Genomic DNA, 20,638 nt, shown 5'->3' with positions numbered 1-20,638 from the left:
CAAACCTGATAGTTGCCCCTAGAAGTGCTCTTTAACGTGAGCTCCCACTCCCCCCACCGCAAAGCATGCCTGACTTCTCAGGGACTACAGCTCAGTCAGGGCAGGAAGACACCCACTCTCGGGGAACTGCACCTCTGCTTTCCACCCACTCCGCTGGCACCTGCACGTGGAGCTTACTTCCTTTCTCTGCCCTCAGTAGGGTCATTTTCAATATGTTCTTCGTTTCTTGCCTAAGTCAGGACACCACTGGACTTGCGGGCTTTGAAAAGCAAACTTGGCTTTTTTGCTTCATCAGGTACATAGACCTTACCCCCTCAAATGCAGATTCCTAAATAACTGTAGAGAACGGCTGTAAGCAGAGGGGGGAGAGAATAGGGCAGCTGTCTCCGTACACACACGCAGTGCACAAGGTACGCAGTTGGAAGGAAGAGTGTGGCAGGACCAGAAAATCGAAGGCCCGCCGAAAGAGGGTTTGGGTCTGTCCAAAGGCCCAGTTCAGTTCCCCCTGGCTTGCAAAAGGGAGGACAGACAAAACCTAGAACCCCAAAGTTTTCTGGGAGACATTCAGGTTCCGTGAACTTGACTCCAGCTTCCTCTGAAAGGCAGAAAACGGCAACTGGACCAGTTCGCAATTAGGGGACATGTAATTATTCTGTTTAACCTCAGCCGGAGCTGACAGTGCTGATGATTTCTGAGAAGACTGAAATGGTTCTCTGAGGTTAGGAAGAAAATGTCTACATGTAAATGGACAGGTTCCTGCCACTTCGGTTTTATAGCTTTCACTGCATGTCCAACGTTATTTTTTGAAGGATGTCTTGTCTTCCTGGGTCTCTGTGTGCACTCTACATGAAACACAATATTTAGAGCTAGGAAGAAGCCATAGGAGTTACTTAGTCTAATATCCAGTCTATTTCTTCTAACATTCTTGAGGAGAAAATGTGTCCTTTATTATTATACTTCACAGTTGTTCTACAGGAGTGGTTATCAAACGTTCCTCATAGGTCTCTGAAATTCCAGAAGTTGCCTGAGGGGAGTGCTGGGCTTTCTATTAGGTGGGCCAGTCCTGGTTCCCATTCTCTACTCTGTTTAAAATAGAGCAGCTCCATATAAAATATTTATCAGCATTGTGTGCAAGTGTCTCTCCTCACATGTTACCTGATGAAAGGGTTCCACTGGTAGAAAGACTTTGAAAACTATTGCCCCAGTTACCCCAAGGGTGGCTCAGGTCCCCATTGTGGAGTGAGATCATGGGTCAGTGACACAATATGTCACCAGATCCTTTCTTCTGGTCTTACCTTCATGAATTCCACCAAACACATGGAGCTTGGGTCGGACTCGCCTCTGGACTGTGTTTAAAAGCTCCACGCAGCCCACTCTTTGAAGCTCCTTTGGAACCCAGTCTCGAAAACCTAAGGGCAAAATGCAATCAATACTCTTAATTTTCTTTCTTCAGGTAAGGTTTCATTTAGACTTTCAGGAAGCCATAACTCACAGAAGGTTTATTACATTATCTGTAATCCTAGCCTCTCCATTAAAGCTCACAATGGCTTTTAAGGAACTTTTCACTTGTCACTTTGTCTTCTTTAGGTTCTTGAAAAAAAAATTTTTTTTTTTTGGTTTCCATTTTTTTTCTTCCTGTTAATTAACATTCTCTTCCCCACCCCCGTAAGGGATTTGATTTATTCAGCCACGCGTTTCAAATCTTCTTCATGGGCCCAATGACACTTATTCCCGGCAGTCCCGTAATATCTCTTTCTCTCCCGATTTAGTTACTTTTCTTTTTTATTATACCTTTCTGATAGCAGTTGACTTCCAAGATAATTCAGAGAAGACAGTTTGGGAGGTGCTGTCTGCACCCTGGCCACAGGATACCTTGCTCGCTTTGGATGTATCAACTCTTAACCCTTGGAGCTTCCTGGTGACCAAAGCTTGGGAACACCAATTGCCTCCGCCAGTCTCCTCTCTGGCGATAGGCAGCAACGGTGACCTCGTCGCGGCATGCGGGAAGCTGGGGCTAATTGACTACCTTTATGTAAAAGCCACTTAGTTCTACCCTTAATGCAGAAAATCCATAAAAACTGACATCAATTACAGCAGAAGTCAGCTATCTGAGTGATTATGGTGCAGATGCTTTAGCAAGATGGGGTGTACAGAAGGCAGATGGGACAAAAGCCTGAATCATCATCAGTGGGGATCCATTCCGTGGCTCCTAAGCTCCATTAGGTGATTCCTACTCTTTAGAAATGATAGGCCAGAATGGGACAGACAAGTTCATCCCACTTTGGCGAGACTGAAGAAATGAAGATTTAACATCTCTGTAAAGACACGTTAGCTGGAGTGCTACAGAGTGTAGGAAGAACATCAGGTGAAAGTGGGGGCCCTATAAGGATCCAAATGGGGTTTTAAAAGTTTGTTAATTAGAGGAGAAAATCTTTAGTCCACAGTAATTGGCATATTCCCGCATGGGTGTGTTTTTCTGGAAGGGGGAAAACATCTCATTTCATATGCAATCCCCAGAGAAAGCATCTTGCTTATACCGTAATGGTCAAGTTCCAGGGTATGCTGGCTTCCCTCCCCAGCAGGCAAAAATTCAAGGCCAATCCCACCACCCACTCCTACCTCCCAATCCATCATTTTCACAAGAATCCCAATAACTATACTGATTGATGTTTAGCTTCACCTTATGAAAACTTTGCCTGAGTTTTTATTTTACAGCTCCAGACCCGGCTGTACTCTATGCACAGACATCCTCTGGATGCTTCATCTTGACTTTTTACAAGGAGAGAGGGTAGGTAGCCTCCTCTGTAAGAATGAATTCTTCGGAGGCTAGAATTCCGACTTAAGCATTATTACCACTTTCTCTTGTACCAAAATTAATTACTTGATGAGGTCTGTGAATCAATCGACCTGTTCCAACTTTTATTCCAAATAATGCTTCAGGTACATAAACGTCTCTAGGCCAGGGATGTCCAAGTCCCTTATACCATAGGAAACATCCTACGGGGAATCATGTCTGCACCCAACCAGGCTGCTCAGGGAAAGCACCCACCTGGCTGGGATGCTATCTCTGGAGGATCTCAGTGGGTGATGGTGCTGCAGAATATTTCATCAGCAATGTAAAGATTTAGTTAGTCTCTAATGATTGCAAAAGAGGGAACTGAATTAATTATGACTTGATACAGATTGTGGATATGTAAAATCTTTTAAAACATGGGATGGGGAAAAAAGCATGGGGACGGTGATTCCAACATGTGGAGAACATCAGGCAGTGCTGACCTTGTGCAAGTCTACAGTCTCCCCGTCTGCGACAGGCCTGGCTTCCCTGCTCTTAGTTTCCCCCGGTGTTAAAATGTGCCAGCATGGCTCAGGCCCGGGTCCTCCCATCTGCTGTTTTTTTTTTTTTTTTTTTTGTGACACATAAAATACTTCCCCTGTGAGGGCAGGAGAGCAGTGGCTTGAAGGGGAAAATATCTACCAAGATTAAATTTATATTAGGAGATATGTGTTAGCTTTTTTATTTTTCAGGTTCACGGAGGAGGAAGGTGACATGGATAATAACCCCAAACCACATGAAAAAACATTGTGAAAACCGTGTATTTTTGTATTAAGTGTTTTCTCCCTCTTGCCACATCAAGATGATTGAGAAAACTTTTCTAGTACATGTAAAAATTTGTTCAGAGGGTTGATTTCATGGTCTGTGTGTGTGTGTGTGTGTGTGTGTGTTTTAACCACAACTTAAACTAAAAGAGAGAAAGAAAACCTCTTACTGAAAAAGCGCAACATCTGCATTTCCTCAGCACACCTTAGGTTGACAAGGGAGGTCCTGGCATAATAGATACTGAGTAGCTGAGGAATCAAGGTGGTAGTCATGTTTAGAAAATGTTCCCTGGCTAAGCCAAACCGCTAACAAGCTCATGAATAACTAGAAGACTATTATATAAGTCAAGTAATCATCTTTTGACCCACCATCTGGGTAGCGAAAGGCAGCCTGGAAGCACACTGGCAATCTAAACCTGGCTGCAGGCTCACTATCTCTATAAGATGAGTATCTTTAAGTAACATTCAATTTAAGTCCTTATTTAGCATCTTAGCTAAAAAAACCATTTTGTCATATATCCAGCACAACTGTTGAACTTTAACGATCTCCCAGCTTACATTATGATATGGGGAGGGGGAAAGAGCTTCTTTGAACAAAAGTTTCCATTATTTCACTGCCATGGAAAAGTCTGTGACTGGGAGGGAGGTCTCCGTCTTCCTCCCAATCCTCACCTTCTTCTTCCAAAGGGAATACAGTTCTTAAAATACATGATCAAGCTCCAATGACTGTGGTGCTCCATACTCATTTGATTTTTTCCTGACTTGACTAAATCAAAAAATTTAATTTCAAGAACACCTGTAAGCCCAGCAGAACCGCTGAGTTTAATTATCATACTGGGTTTCTTTGAAGACACAGACACTTTTCTTTTTGTAGTCACTTTTTTTTTTTTTTTTTTTAAGGAGAATGATTATGACCCCAAAGCATTGATTCATTATGCTTGGGGAAAAAAAACGCATCTGGTATGACAAAAAGGACAACCTTTGCTTCACTTACCTAGAGGAGGTCCGTGTGTCATGAGAATGTCGATGCCCTCAGGGATGAGGTTCCATTTGTCCAGCAGAGACTGACCTCTGGGCAGGTTAAAGCCCCATCCATTAAACCAGGGGGTCCTTCGGGGGAGATAATGCACACGGTGTCAGGCCAGCAGAGCCTCGTTTCTGCTCTGCAACATTTCTCTCGCACATTCCCCCACGGTTTGCATTGCTCTCTTTTCTCTTTTTGATACTTGGCCCTGGCAGTGGGGATGCTTTTTTTGTTGACTGCTTCAAAACCAACCCGTCTGACAGCACGTGCGCAGCCTGCGAATGGTTCAACTAGAAAGGGGCACGAACGCCTTTGCCGCGGAGACGTTCCCAGCAGACTTCTATCAACATCTTAACAATGCTCTGTCTCCCCCCAAATCTCAGTGCTTCCTAAAATGCCCAGCCCAGATCCGAAGCATTTCCACCCTTCCTGGACTGCCTCAGAGCTCAGAAATTCCACTGGTACCCCTTCTTTCTCCCCATCGCTGTGGAACTGCTTCCCCAGAAGGAGTCTCACTCAAGCCCTTGGAACAGAGGACAGGTGCTCTGGGGGCAGAAACCTGTGTACTCGGAGAATACCCTGGACTGAGAATGCGGGGGAAAGGGGGGGGGGGCTCTGAAAGGTGAGACGGAGCACAGGGGACAAAAGGCCAATGAGGAATTTTCCTTCTGCCACCAGAGGGAAGATTTCTGGGGAGGTCCCTGGTCACTCTGGAATCCAGCCTTTCAGGAACTCCTGCTCTAGATGGGAGGTTCTGAGATCAATGCTTTGGGGCCTTTGCCCATCCAATGAGCGTTTCTAACTGGAGCTGAAAATGTCTCTACCATTTATAATAACAGAATCAATTTTCCTCTGCAAAGACCACAAGCTGAAGTCTCTCAGAACAGAGCAGTTCAGTGTTGTCCTAGCGCCACACATCTAGCTATAACCATTATTTCTGCAATTCCCAGTCTGTTACGGCACACACGTAAAAGACAAGTTGGTCAGTTTTCTGGCTTAGGCCTTTCTCCTTCAACTTCAGCTGCCCCTTCCTTGACTACTGAAAGAGGTAACGTTGTGTGCCAGCAAGGTCACCTGGTCAGTCACAGCTAATGAAACAAGGTGCATTCTTCCCTAAAGCCAATCAGGCCCAGACTAATGAGATTCTCTCAAGACTCTGACTCCGAAACACTGACCCACTATTTGGCGGTGGACCTGTGTGGTCAAGGCCAGAGGGGAAAGAATGGCGACTAAAAGCCATGTGAAAATCCACGCTACAGGTGAGAAGCTCAGTTCCTGCTGGCTTCAGAGAGAGAAAGTTCCAGAGATAAGAGACTGGGTAGCCCCAGTCAGAAAAAGAGAAACCAAGTAAGTATCTGACCTGATTCTTAACTGCCTTCAAAAGTCCCTAAGCCATCCTCAGGAAGCTTACTTGTGATAACAACAGTAATATAATAAAAATAACAATAATAATTAGAGCTATTATTTACTGAACATTTATGTTTAGGTACTATTCTAAGCACTTTATCTGTAGTAACATATTTAAACCTCCCAACAAGCTTATAAGGTGGGTACTATTGTTAACCCTGTCTTATAGATGAGGAAGCTGAGGCACAGAGAAGTCAAGTAAACACAGCCAATAAGTTGGATATAAACAGAAGCAGGCTGGTTGCAAAACCCATACTCTTAATCACGCCATTCCTCTTCTTATATACTACCCAAACGAACTTAGAACTTTTTGTTCTGGGTGAGCCCCTTCTGTACTCTTTCAAGTTTGAGAGTCTTGATGCCTGAAGCCAAATGAGCTCTTAGCTGCAATAATATGTCTATGCCTTGGGTCTGAAATCTAGCAGCAAGCTGATGTAGTGAGCACCAGTGGTTTTTGTCTTCCCTCTTTCCTTTGGTCACGGCATCCAAGTTTCCTCTCGGGAACCTTTCCCTCTCCAACCCAGCACATGTGCTCTGGTGCGACTGCCTTATCCCCGCTCTAGAATGAAACATGGGTTGCCTCTCCCTGGACAGTGATGGGTCTAGGACTGTCTGTATGACCTCAATTAGGCCAATGAGAGTAAACCTCAGGATTTTGCTGGTGCCACCTAAAAAGAAGTCATGATATCCTCTCTGGGATCCTGAGTCTTGAGACCTATGTAAGCCTGGAATTGTCTGGGAGCTTTCTATTGCTACCATGCAGATAACCTGGGCTTGAAAATCAAACCACCACAAAGAAAGCCAACAGAAATCGTGCCTTGAGGACCCCTTTAGACATGGGGATCCAGCTACGCCTGAAGCCAATCGCATTTGCCTTCTAAGGTAGAAAAAAATCCTTTTTTTTTAATTATTAGTTTGAGTTAGATCTTGCTTCTTGCAACTGAAAGCGTCCTAATGTATACAATTATTGCATTTAGTGTAGAAATGACCTGTGTACCCATGGTAGGCAATAATCTCCCCGCACCCACAAGATGTTTATATTCTAATTCTTGGAACCTGTAAATATGTTACCTTACATAGCAAAGGGGAATTAAGGTTGCCGTGGCATTCAGGAGCTAATCAGCTGATCTTAAATTAGGGAGATTATCCTGCATTACCTGGGTAGGCCCAATGTAACCACAGGCTTCCCTGAAAGTGGAGGAGGGAAACAGAAGAGGAGCTTGGAGTGAGGCAGTGCAAGAAGGACTCAACCTGCTGTGGCTGGCTTTGAAGCAGAAGGGAGAGAACACAAGCCAAGGAATGTGGGCAGCCTCTAGAAGCTGGAAAAGATAAGGAACTTCTCCCACGGAGCCTCCAGAAAGGAACACAACCCTGCTGACCCCTAGATTTCAGCCTAGTGAGACCCGTGTCAGAATTCTGACCCACAGATGGTAAGGTAATAAATATGTGTCGTTTTAAGCCATGGAATTTGTGGCAATGTGCTGCAGCAACCATAGGAAATGAATACAGTACCTAATGTGTCTGAGCTGGCGGTAACATTCAGAGACTGTGAGTGGCACGGACCTCACATAGTACACAGCACGTGTTTAACCAACACGGCCCTCCCACAGCCACACTGCCTTGCTCGGTTCCATACGATGCTTTTGATTTCCTCTGAGTGAAAGACAGTGCTTGCTATCTCATCTCAGTCTGAGTGCCAGGGGCAGAGGTGGGGAACCGGTATGGCAGGCCTGGGGACGATGCCAGGCAGACCCTTCCTGAGCTCAATTAGTCCGGCTCACTCTCTCTTGTTTTCTCGGCCTCCCTGCCTTCAGAATCAAAAACATTTTCATTAGAGTCCAAAACAGAGCTTTCCCCATTTGCAATGCCCACCTTTCCTCTTCATTTTATTGTACAATGACCCCTTTCCATGCTTTGTCTTAAAAGTAAGAAAAAGGAAAAAAAAAAAAAAGGACAAGTTCAGAACCCAGTGAAAAACTCAGTGAGCATTTTGGCAGGAGAGAGAGAAAAATAAGCAAAAACATCTGTTTTCCTAGATTTTGAAAACAAGCCTCTGGGCCTATGGTTCCTGTCTGAATGGCGAATAAGGAAGGTTTGACAGACTCCCAAGCACACCCAAGTAGCTGGTACAATGAGAGGCTCTGATTTCGCTGCCAGAGTCTGGCTGAGGGCAGTCAGCCTCTGAACCTCTGGGACGGCCCAGGGGCTTCCAGCGTCAAAGAAACAGGACCGGAAGTTTTTCAGTCTTTCCAGTTTCCCCTTGAAGAATGTTCTCTTAGAAACTCACAGCCCTATCCCCCCCCAGGACATGCTCCGGGTTATAACCTCACTGCAAAAGACTAAGACAGCCCATGGTCTATAGACACCCCAAATTTCCCTCGGTTAATGTTAAGCTTGTGACAAAATCCACACGTTTCCCAGTTTAAGGGTAAACTTTAAAAATGCCTGGCTTCCATGTTGACTCAAACCTGTACATGTATGACAGCAACAAAGAGTTTATGTCATTGGAAAGAGCACATTTATCAAGTCCCCGATCTGCTTTACGTAGAGGTTTCGCAAAGACTATTAAATTTCATTTCCCACAACAATCCTTGAGCTATGCATTATCAGCTTTATTTTTAGATAAAAAGGCTAAAGATCAGTAATATCAAGTAACCTGGAAGCTCACATTTGAACCCAGGTCTGCTCGCTCCAAAGCCTGTGTTTTTTCTTTGCATAATGCTGAACTAAAATCTTGTAGTTCAATTTCAGCTTTGGCTCCCACGAACATAAAGTAAAAACAGGGCTGCTCCATACAGGTCCTGAGGCTGTGTACCATACTACCCCGGAAGGTACCATGGCGTCACGCGAATGAGGTGGCTCGCTGGAAAAACTAACTGACCGGGTAGCTCAGTTAAAGCATTGTCCTGATATGCCAAGGGTGTGGGTTCCATCCCAGGTCAGAACAAATATAAGAAGCAACCAATGAACGTATAAATAAGTGGAACAACAAATCGATGTTTCTCTATCTCTCTTCCTTTCTCTCTTTCTCTGAAAAAACAACAACAAAAAACCTACGTGTGACTTCAACAATGTTGTTATGGCTTTTCTGCGATGTTTTCTGTTCTTCTGTGTCCTCTAGATAAGGCCTCTTCTACAAGACAGTGGCCAGGCAATGAGGAAGGTAGCCCAATGACAGGTTCCAGAATTATCCCAGCCTGGCATAATATTGTAAACGGGGCATACAGAAGTTGGGAGACCCATGTGCTAATTCTCAATCTGGCATCAATTCGCTAACTCATGTGGACCTTCAATAAGAGAAAGACCCTTAGTGAGCCAGTTTCCACTCCTGAGAAATGAATGAGTGGGTGGATTTGATTAGTGGATTTCAGGATTGTTTTTAGGTTGTAGGAACTGCATGCAGAAACCAGAACTCAAAGCAGTTCCCTGTAGGGGTGCTCTTGCTGAACCTGCTTGCTCACGCAGCCCCCTCCTCCTTTCTGACCTTCATCTCTGAGCACCATTGGCAAAACCTGGCCCTTGATAACCTATGATCCGGAAACCCTAATGTTCTAGAATTCTGTGTGGACTACCAATGCTCTGACTAAATGCTGTGCATTGCTTTCAGTGAATTACTTAAATTGCCTGTAAGGGACTGAGCCCAGTGCAGGAGAAATAAGTACACAGAGTAGAGACAGAGTGTGTTAGCATCAGTGAAAGATGTTTTACCCAGTGGAGTTTCAACCTGAAACATGAAACGCCAGCAGTGAGCCCATCAGGGGTTCACTGAAAAGTATGTGCCGCAGCCAACTCCCAACCTACAATGGGTTTTGTCCCATAACAACAGGGGTCAGGGGGAAAAGGAGGAGAGAGGAATCCAAGGGAACAATGTCTATTGCCTCAGCCAAGGACTTCATAATTAGCTGTGACTAACAAATGCCACATGGGAACCAACTTGTAAGAAAACATTCCACAAAGCACCCTATTGCCAGTGGGCCAAATGGAGCCCATAACCCATCCCCTCAGAGAGAGGGATTAGAAAACCCTGGAAGGAAGGGCAATAATGCATCTGCCTGAAGCTACTGGACAGAAGCCTCAGACGGATGAAGCTGGGGGTGCTCTCAAGGCACCCCTCCCCCCTGCTCTTGGAATTAGAGGCACTTGGCCTCTCTGGGCTGAAAGTCAGGAGCAGGCACTAAGGGAGTTCACAGAGGCAGAACTTGTTTCAAACAATGTCAATACAAAACAGGTTTTCTGTGTGGAAGCAGGTGGAGATGAAATCACAGCAAAGGTCATCCGTGTTTGCAGTTCATGGTGCTGTGGGCAGCAGGGCGGTGCTGGACCATAAATCCTAGGTTTGGACAGGCGAATGGCTGTTTACTCCCTACCAACCTCAGTGGGGGATGGGCGCACCTCAGAAAAGCAGGATTCGGAAGCAAGAACTTGGTACTTGTTCAGCTCAGAAGGGCTGCTCAGGTTCATAGCCCTGGTGTTGGTTGGTGCCACAAACTCTCCATGGACAGAAGGGTTCTGGGCAAAGTGTATCACAATGACTTGGGGTTCTTATTTTTTTTTTTTTATACTCCTCACCCGAAGATATGTTTATTGATTTTAAAGACAGAGAAGGGGGTGGGGGGAGAGAGAGAGAGAGAGAGAGAGAGAGAGAGAGAGAGAAACAGAGAGAGAGAGAGAGAGAGAGAGAGAGAAACATTGACATGAGAGAGAAAAACATCGATCGATTGCCTCCTGTATGTACGCCGACCGGGGATTGAACCCACAACCTAGGTATGTGATCTGACTGGGGGTCGAGCCCACAACCTTCTGATGTATGGGACTCTTATATTCGTACAGCCTCCTAGGTGCCTCCTGCAGAGATGAGGGCTCGGAAGGCCCAGGTGGGCTCCACTGGAGTTCTGCCTGGAAGCTCTGAAGGAGAAAATGGGAGGGCTCACATACCAGACTTAAGAGCCAGTGTTTGGGGCATGTCACTAAGAGGTCTGAGATCCTGGGGGCTCTGTAAAAGTTAGCCATTCTTGTTTTATAGGTAGTGGTATGAGCACAGATCACCGAGTCCAAGGACCTATGTTCAAGTCCCAGGTCTACTTACTGGCTTCTCTGAGCCTCAGTCACCTCATCTTTCAAATAGAAACAGAATAACTGCCTATGGGAATAACGTGACATAATGTATGTAAAACTTTCGGCAGACTACTGCCATAAAGTGTTAATGTACACCTTCTAATTTATATATGAGATATATTAGCAATCTGAGTGCAGGTATGCATACACACACACACACATGCACACACACACACACACACACACACACACACACTCACACACAGAGTTGCTCATGTTACTTTTTCTCTCTAGACTTCCCCAAGCTATGGCTCATCAAATCATAGGCATTCCAGCCTCAGACTTTTGAGAAGTCCCCAGTGAATAGGCAAGCAGTACTAGCTGGCTAGAGAGACCAATTTCCTCCAGGTGATTGCTTATTCAAAGGCACTTCCTCAGTCCACTTCGGAGTGGAAGTTTTTCCGAGAGGTGCTCCCTCGCTCACTGCCTGGCTCAGTCGCGCATAGACAACCCTGCGGAATGCGAGAGCACAGGGCAAAGCAGTTAGTCAAGGCTGCTGAGCCGGCTGGTACAGGTGGTTAGATTTTGACAGGGACTTAAATCGGGGAAGTTTCAGGAAGAAGGTTACTTTGGGTCCTTGGAATATTTATACTAGAGGGGTCGGAGAGGTTCACTGGAGGAACTGACAAGCTACTTATTAATGACACCACTGCCGCCTGGCACCTCCGTGAAGCAAAACCCAGAGCCGGCTAGCTCCCACATATACTTTCTTTTCAGAATTGCAGCCTCCTCCAGGCCTGGCACTCCCAGCCGCGACGGGCCCATCTCTGACTACACATCACACCAGGTCCAAGAGAAGCTAATTTAACCACCGCTGGTTAAAATCACATGGCACTTCACAGCGCCTTTCACATGCCATGAACTGTCATGATAATTCTTGATCCCCAGCTCACCTGACAGCTCAGCCCTCCCTCGACTGCAGAGCTTCCCATCAGTTAGAAAAAGCAGTTTCCCTGGCACCAGATGTGCCATCCTGAACATCCAGATGAAAGGCAGACACCTGGCCCGCTCCCCTCCTTGCCTCCTTCTCTCTTCTCAGCTCTGAAGGGCCAACCTCCTCTCCCCGAGTCCCTCTGCTTGGTAGCCTGGGAGTTCCTTTTCCGTGCAATTAAAAAGATGTCTTGAATTAGGCAACAGAGGGGCTTCGCATCTTGTGCAGCAAAGCAACAGGCACATGAACTGAGTAGGAGAGGGAGGGACAACTTAACTTCAGGGCAGGGTTTCCACCTCTGGGCAGCTGCCTGGCCCCAACCACAGGAAGCTCAGCAGCCACCAAAGGGCAGTGCTGGCTCCTCTCGTGCCAGCTGCCTGGTCCCATCTCTTCGCTATGACTTTGTAACTCTGGTCTTCTGTTAGGAGGGCCTTGGGTGAAAAGAGACACTGTTTTGATAAAGGGTAGGTCTGGGTGAAGGATGTGGTCTGTATGCCGTGGACAGGACAGGAGCAAATCCTGCCTGAGGTAATCGCCCAAGACCCACGAGCTAGGAACAGAGGCTGCGCAAACCAAGGCAGCACATGCTCCGGCCTGTACAAACATGTCAATGGTGTCCCCTTTCTTGTCACTAATAAGGAACAAGTGTCAGAAGTAAGCCTCTGTTGCCCATTTTCCTTTCCTCTGCTGGAAAGGAGATGGTGGAAGCAGACTTTGCTTTAGGAACCAAGGGGGAAAAAAATCACTATGACCTGTTGTTGAACTTGGTGTGCCCTGAATTATTAAAAATAACAGTGTCTGCCTGGCCCTCCTAAGCATACCTGTCTTTAATCTTATAAACAAGTTCATAACGGATAGAGGAAGATTTTCAATCCATTGCTTTCCCATAAGAACGTGAGGGAAAGTGTGCCCATCCCTCATGCAGAGAGCTTGACGGCAGAGGAAAGGCCATGGGAGGACCTCTGCCTGGGTGGGCAGAGGAAGCAGAGGTGGGGCATGCCTGGGTGCTTCCCTGAGCGTCTCTTTGTGCTGTGGCTGAGGAACTCAGAGGAGCGGTACCAGGGCGCCTGATCAGAGGATGGGCCCTGACTCAGCAGCTCCCAGTAGCACTGGCCCTGATAACTAACGCCCGGCAGGGAGAATTCCTCAGATAGGGACGTCACAGCACGCGCAATCCAGGTTTGACAGAAAAAGGCAGGCTCAGTAGTTGGCGAGAAGTAGAAAGAAAAGCAGCCTTCACCTTTTCCCCTTTGTTTTTAGTATCATTTTTTACTATAGTAAAAAAATACATAACATAAAATTTAACGTTCTCACCATGTTTTAAAAAGGAATCTTTTTTTAAATTAATTAATTTTTTAACAAGGTTATTTTATTTTACTATTTTATTATTTTATTTTATTTTTATCTGTTTTTAGAGAGAGGGGAAAGGAGAGAGGAAGAGAAACATCAATGTGCTGTTGCCTCTCACATGCCCCCAACTGGGGACCTGATGTGCAACCGTGTCATGTGCCCTGACTGGGAATTGAACCAGCGACACTTGGTTCACAGGCCAACGCTCAATGTTCTCACCATTTTTAAGTGTATAATTCAAATTCAATGGTATTGAGTATATTCACACTGTTGTACAACCATCACCACTATCCAGCTCCAGAACGTTTCATCATCCCAAAGGGAAGCTCTGTAGTCATCAAAGGCTCCCCATCACCCTCTGCCCACAGCCCCTGGAAACCACCATTCTATTTTCCATCTCTATCAGTATGACTATGCTAGGGTACCTCATATAAGTGGAATCACACAATATCTGCTCTTTTGGGTCTGGCTTATTTTGCTCAGCACAGTGTGTTCATGGCTCATCCATGCTGCAGCATGGATATGTTAGAAATTAATTCCTTTTTTTTTTGAATGAATAATATTCCACTGCATGGGTATACAGCATTCATTTTTTTCATGTAAGGTTTCTGCAAGTCTCAGGTGTGGGAGGCACCACGCTTGGCTGGATGACATGGATGAGAAGTTGGAGTCCCTTTCTTTATGAAGTGTGCAGTTACAGGACCGAAAGCCCAGCGAGGGCAGGCTCAGTCTGGTATTTCTGGGACATTAAGTCATTCAACAGATGTAACCTGGATGCCTGTTGTGAGCCAGGTTCTGTCAAGGTCAGTGCTGGGAATACAAAATGGGACTCAGTTGCCAGGATAAACCCACAGTTCACCACTTCATAGGTCAAGTTGCCCTGGACAGAAGTCTTTAAACCCTGGCCTTTATTTCTTAGTAACCTAATTTCAGAGAAACATCAGGATGATCTGAGAAGTCATCCAGCAATTCCAAGTACAGACTGTCCCCCAGGGCAGCAAGTGACCAACGCATAATTCCTCATGCATACACCCCTTCATAAATAAGGCTTTTCAGCTGAAACCAGGACCACAAAACACAACACCATATCCTAGTAAGAGACTGAGCCTGTGAGAGCAGCGTGTCTCACACACCTGGCTGGCTCCGAAGCACAGGACAAACAGGACAGTGGAGGAGGTGGGAAGACTGCCAAGCACTCAGGCAACTCGGCAGAGAGCACCTGCACCTGCCTCACCCCTGTTTCCTACCCTGGAGACATGTCACAAAACCTGAGCAGGTAAGAGTGCTTTTCCAACTTAGATTTCCCAAAAGAGTAAAAAAAGAGAAAAGGTGGGTTCAGGATTAGCTAGATTTTGTCACATTACCTAGCAAACCCTTAGAAGTTGAGGGACTGATGGAATCTCTGACCCCCCCCCCAATGGAGAATAATACATTTTATTATGTTTAATTTAATTTAGAGTGTGTGAGTGTGTATTGTCACATATTTACATGGCTAATGCTGGCTTCTTGCGATACTATTTCATATTCTAGGGCCCCAGACAGATATAGCTGGGGAGGATTGTACTGTAAAGAAAACCTGTCACCTAAAAAACAGATCCAAAGAGAGTAAGTTTTAAGTGGACGATAAAATACTATGTAGCTACTCATTAAGCATAACAAGGTAGCTTGGAAGCTCAGTGACTTCAGTCTGGTTCACCACGGCGTCATCCCTAACACCTGGAACAGAGCAGACACTTAAGTATTTACCAGCTGAACAGAGTTAAGAGTGGGTGTTCATGAAGGGTTTATAACTTCATGAGGGAATGTGTATTCTTTGATGGTCAATGGAAAAGCAAAGTGTTCATTTGCATTTCAGTATAAATTCAACTATGCCAAAAATGCTTAGAAAAAATAAACAGACCAACATGCTGAATGAATGGTTATCTTGGGGGTGGGAGAAAGATTAAGGATAATATTTTTTACTTTTTCTGTTTGTCTATTATTTCCTACCTTTTCTATACTGACTTTATATCTTTAGAAAGAAAAAATTATTCAGCATTAAAAAAAAAAAAAATCTCCATTCAGCCAAATGCAAGCTGAGTGTAGAGAGGGGTATCCGGAGAATTCATTATCTATTTAGGCTCTACTGTGACTGCAAAGCTGGTTCCTCTAGGGGGTGAAGAAAGCACTGGATTTGGGGCACTTTTGCCCAGGAAGATGATGTAGGGCTTGCCTTTCTTCTCTTCCCACCTCATTACCACCCGTGGGAAGAGAAAGGCTTCTTCAGTAGCAGAGGTCTTGTATTCATTCAAGTAATTCAATACACATGTACTGGGCACCTGCTGTGTGCCAGGCACCGCTGTGGTGGTGCTTCATCTCTCATTCTATGAGGAATTTCAGTTTAAATGTAGATAATATTGTGTAACTGCACAGTGCTTATGACAAATCATTCTCACAATAATCCTGAGTGGTGGGCAAGGCATTAATTTTAGAGAAAGTGGCATACAGAATTTTAGTAACGTGCCCCAGGTCACTTACCGCTGAGATGGCATGAACATACTTTTGTAGTACAGTGATTACATACGCAATGTTAAAAGTTAGGTCTAGGTTCAAATTCCAACTGTTTTCCTCGCAGCAATGTGACCTTGGGCAAGTCTGATCTCAGATTTCTCATCTATAAAGTGGAGATAATGCCAGTCACGAGATCTGTTGTGAGAGTAGACTGTGATAATGTATGTAATGCTTTTGCATTACATATGTGTTTTCCCTCTATAAGAATTAGATATCAGTTCTTATCATCATTATGAATGCTAATATAAATATTATTAGCAGCGACTCCTTGGTTTTTGTTTCCTCATTTATCTTCTCTGTAGCCCCACAAAAGGTACCTTCTCTCCATTTCTCAGAGTTAGAGTGTAGATACCAAAGAACTGGGTGAATTTGTCTTGAAGCAACTAGGGATGGCATTCAGATCCTGGTGGATCAGCTTCAGATAACGGGACGGCACCACGTGCCGTTAGAAGACATGGGCTCCAGTCCTGGCTCTTCCTACTTACTTGCTACATAACCTTGAGCAAGTAACCTCTCTGACCTCCTGTTCCCTTAACTCTGCAATGGCATAACAATTCCTATGATACTTGCGAGGTCATCAAACACATGTGCGCAGAGAAGCGAGTAGCAATGAAAGGGAAAGTGCCTTCTGATGAAGTGTCTTCTCATTCCCGTATCACTGGCTGTCCGTGTTGCCTGTTTGTGCCATTTGAAAAGCTCAGAAAAACCGGAATAAGTGACAAGTAGGTCAGATGTAAGTTAAACTGTTGGCCCCATTAATCTACCATTTTGGCTCTAAACGACTAGCTTCAGTCCAGACCGATTTAGTAAAGTGAGAAGACGGTGACGGCAAACTGGCAGTGCACACAATCAGAGGAATGAGTGAAAAGCTTAAGCTGCCCCTTCAATTCAGAGGTTAAAGCAAACAGACAGACCCCGTGTCTCCCTCGCTGTGTGCCAGCCAACCATATATTATTCATTGGGCTCAGCAACCATTATTGAGCACCTTCCACTGCGAGGCTCTGGCAAGGCCTCCAGGGAGATCTAAATACAATGAGAGACCGTCCCAACCTGCCATCTGGTTGGGATAACGAGATAGTCACAGGCAAAATTGTCCTCCTCCTCTCTCTGCCCATTAAAATTCTACTGAGCCCTCAAGGCTCAGCTCATATTTTTCCCCAACAAGCTCTCCCAATGCCCTCAGCACTTTGTTTAATTGTCATTTGTGCAATTTGTCATACTCTCCATTATTACTGGCCCAGGTGTGTGCATCTGTGCGTTTTAACTTATTTCCCACCTCATCGCAACAAGCATTTGAGGCAAAAGTTGGGTTATGAATATGTCTATCTTCCCCAACAGAGTGTGAGCTGTGTCCTATTTCTAGTGGGCTCTCCAAGATCTAACACAGTGCCTGATACATAAGAGACGTCAAGAAAATATTGTAATAATGAAAAGAGCAAGAGAGTTTAGAGTAGGGGCCCAAGGGACAGATCCAGATAATATATAGGATTGGAGGTTCAGATGGGGCAAGACAGATTAAGGTTGGGCTTTCAAACAACCACCACCACTTAAACATACTTCATTATCTTCTTTCATCCTCTGCTTCATGTAACCTGCTGCTCACTCCTCCCAGTGGCCCACAGACACAGACAACAGTGTGGTGATGGCCAGAGGGAACAAGGTTCAAGGGCTGGGGCGGGGAAGGTGGGCAAAAGAGGTGGGGGGATGGGGCCCTCTGTAATAGTGTAAATGATTAAAAAGACAGATATAAACAAATGGTATAAGGATTAAAGGAAAGAATTTAATCTGATTATATGATCATTAACATGAAAAACTCAAAAGAAACAAGCAAATTTATAATTAATTAGAGGGTTTAGACCGATTGCTGAATACAAAGCAATGTAAAAAAATTATATTTCTATGCGGGCATGAAAAAACTAGTTTTGAAAAATATTTTTTTAAAAAAACAACTTCATTATCATGTAGGCCTTTGCTGCCAAATACGATAGTACCTATTGAGCACTCAAAATGTGGCTAGTATGACTTGAGATGTACTGTAAACATGAAACACACGTTATTTTGGGTACTTCATGCAAATAAGGAAATTAAAATATCTTAATTTATATATCCATTACATGTTTAAATGATAATATATTGGTGACAGTGGATTAAATAAAAAATATTTTTAAAATACATTTCACATTTTTTCACTTTTTAATGACGCTACCATAAAAATTTAAATTATATATGTGGTTCCTGTTCTATTTCTATTGCACAGTGTGATCACAGAGTGTACAAATATTTGTACTACGATTCAGTAATTCCTGTTTAGGGATTGTGTCCTAATAAAGTAATCCAAAAAGCAAGAAAAAAAGAGCTATGTGCAGTTATTCACCACAGTGTTATTTTTAAGAGCAAGACACTAGAGACAAGTATATCCTAAATTCTGTGTAACAATCGAATGGTTGAGAAAATTAGTATGATTGGAATATCCAATAATATGTCCATTATGCAAGCACTAGTTGTGAAGACTAGGGGCAACACAGAACTTAAGACAAGCTACTGCGTGGAAAAGTTAGCTCACAGCCGTGTTCGAATTTACATATAATCTACATGTAAGCATGCTCTTTTCATCTCTCATTATACATTGGCTGAACGATTGCTACACAGCCGGTTCTGTATTAAGGGGAGATCAGAAATGAAAGGGGATGCGGAGGCAGCCAGGCACACAGACAACTGGGTGTACAAATGGAAATACCTGCCAGGTGAGATGGCCATGTGAAGGCGGGTCACACCTGACCTTTCCTGGGATGGGCGATGACTGGAAAAAATGTGAGGAGGAACAAGGTAGCTATTATTTTGGTCAGGAGTAGTATGGAGCTTTCCTGGATTTCTATTTAAAAAAAAAAAAAAAAAAAAGCAAGCGTGGAAATCAGCGCCTGACTCCACGGCAAGCCTCTGGCATCGAGCAGCTTGCACTGTTGGCTCAAAGAGGAACTGAAGGGTCATTCCCAGCAAGGCTCTGCTGTCACACCTGTGTCTCAACTGGTGTGTATACCTCCTGCTGCACCTGAGTCTCAGTTTGCCCCTCTGTAGACTGGTGACAATAACTCTAGTACCTACTTCATCGATACATTGTTGAGAGAATTAAATAAGATCATCAGTGTAAAGTTCTCAGCGGGGTCCTTGGCACATAACAAACACTAAAGAAATGTTGATTTTATTACGATCAGTGTCAAGACTGGAGGACTAGCATCATATAATTGATCAGGGTGACAAAGCAAAAGGGTGGAACCTGACTGCTCCTAACACTACTTTGCAGTGGTACTGGGTCACTTATTTTCACTCCAGAATCTTTCACAGCCATGGAATTCAACTCCGCCAAGGTTTCTTCTTCATGTTTTATGCCTTGAAGGATGATGAAATTATAAATGTTTTATATAATGTGATAGTAAAATAATTTAACCAGAGAATTATTTAGGTCTGCTCTCACTCAGCAGTCTAACTCTTACAAAAGCCAGACTGTACTGTCATTTCAGATTCCACTCCCTCTCCCACCAGGAGGTTACTCATTCGGTTCCAGTCCACTCAGAATATGAAGCACAATTTATCAACCTCCAGGTGATCTCAGAAACAAAACCAGGTCAATCATTCTGTTTTGTTTTGTTCTGTTTTGTAAGAGTTGTTGATGAATTCAAGAAATCTGGAAAAAGAAATATTTCATTTTTCTGATACTCAGTCCTGCTCTTTCTCCTATAAAAAGACTAAACACATTTACACGAAAACAGACTCTTTGTTTTATAAATAGAACATTGTTCAAGGTTTTCTAGAGGTGTCTGCTAAAAATAAAGAGGGTTACAGTTTACATCTTTATAGCTTTCAAAACAAAACCAAAAAGCCTGAGCTTAACTAAGCGTGTTATATTTCTATTTTGAAAGGTATCTTTATGTGAGCCAGGCCTGAGTTCTTGAAATGAAATTCCCCAGAAATTAGATTTCCTATGTTGATACAAGGTGTGCCTATGTAAAGTAATGACACCATACCAGTTTTTATTTTTTGACATTGTAGTGTTTTTTTTTTAACATATGCCCCAGAATGAATACAAATGAAAGTCATACTTCCATCCTATCAGTCCTCGCAGAATTCCTATTTGAAAATTGTTTACTTTGCAGAGTATGAGAACCATGTCTATGTATAAGTTCTGGGTTACTTGCTCACAAACTGACCGCATTACCATGAAGCTGCATCCTCTGGTCCCCGAATGGCAAACTGGGTCCTGAGCTGTTTCCAGGTTGCTTGGTTGGAACTTGTTAAGGGGCATGTTGTGAAAACAAAGCCAGGTTCCCAGGCAAGTCCCCAGAGGACAAGCTAATTCAGGGGACTGACCTGTGGGGACAAGGACACTGCTAAGAGCTCTACCACTGCCTGGATGTTAAAAAAAAAAAAAAAAAAAGAACTGATTTTCAGCTTTGCATGCCAGCAACATGTCTCTCCTTGCCCTGGTGCGCTTGTCCCTGATCTCCAGTTCATTTGTGGGTTTGGGGCCAAGACAGAGACTAAAAGTTGGGGGAAAAAACTAAGGTTTCCTGGTATAACTTTCCAGGTCAATATTTCCCCTACAATGTCCAATAGATCTGATTGGCTGATTGTTCTGGATCACAAAGGATTTCACGTTTTTTTTTTTT

General features: G+C 44.2%; 1 protein-coding gene across 1 annotated transcript in view; it reads right to left on the bottom strand.

Annotated features, from left to right (window-relative positions):
• MPPED2 (metallophosphoesterase domain containing 2) overlaps positions 1-20,638 on the bottom strand; it is a 154,172-nt gene that overhangs the window by 2,710 nt on the left and 130,824 nt on the right. Inside the window, exons 4-5 of the mRNA XM_090267604.1 lie at positions 4,592-4,707; positions 1,296-1,409 (exon numbers count right to left, since the gene is read on the bottom strand). Coding sequence (XP_090123730.1) covers positions 1,296-1,409; positions 4,592-4,707 — 230 coding nt within the window. The remainder of the gene's footprint in view (positions 1-1,295; positions 1,410-4,591; positions 4,708-20,638) is intronic.

This window comes from Furipterus horrens, unplaced genomic scaffold, assembly GCF_987537825.1.
Source record: "Furipterus horrens unplaced genomic scaffold, mFurHor1.1.pri manual_scaffold_2, whole genome shotgun sequence".
Classification (NCBI taxonomy): Eukaryota; Metazoa; Chordata; class Mammalia; order Chiroptera; family Furipteridae; genus Furipterus; species Furipterus horrens.
The sequence above is the reverse complement of the archived record's forward strand: the minus strand, read 5'-3'. Positions and strand labels throughout refer to the sequence as shown.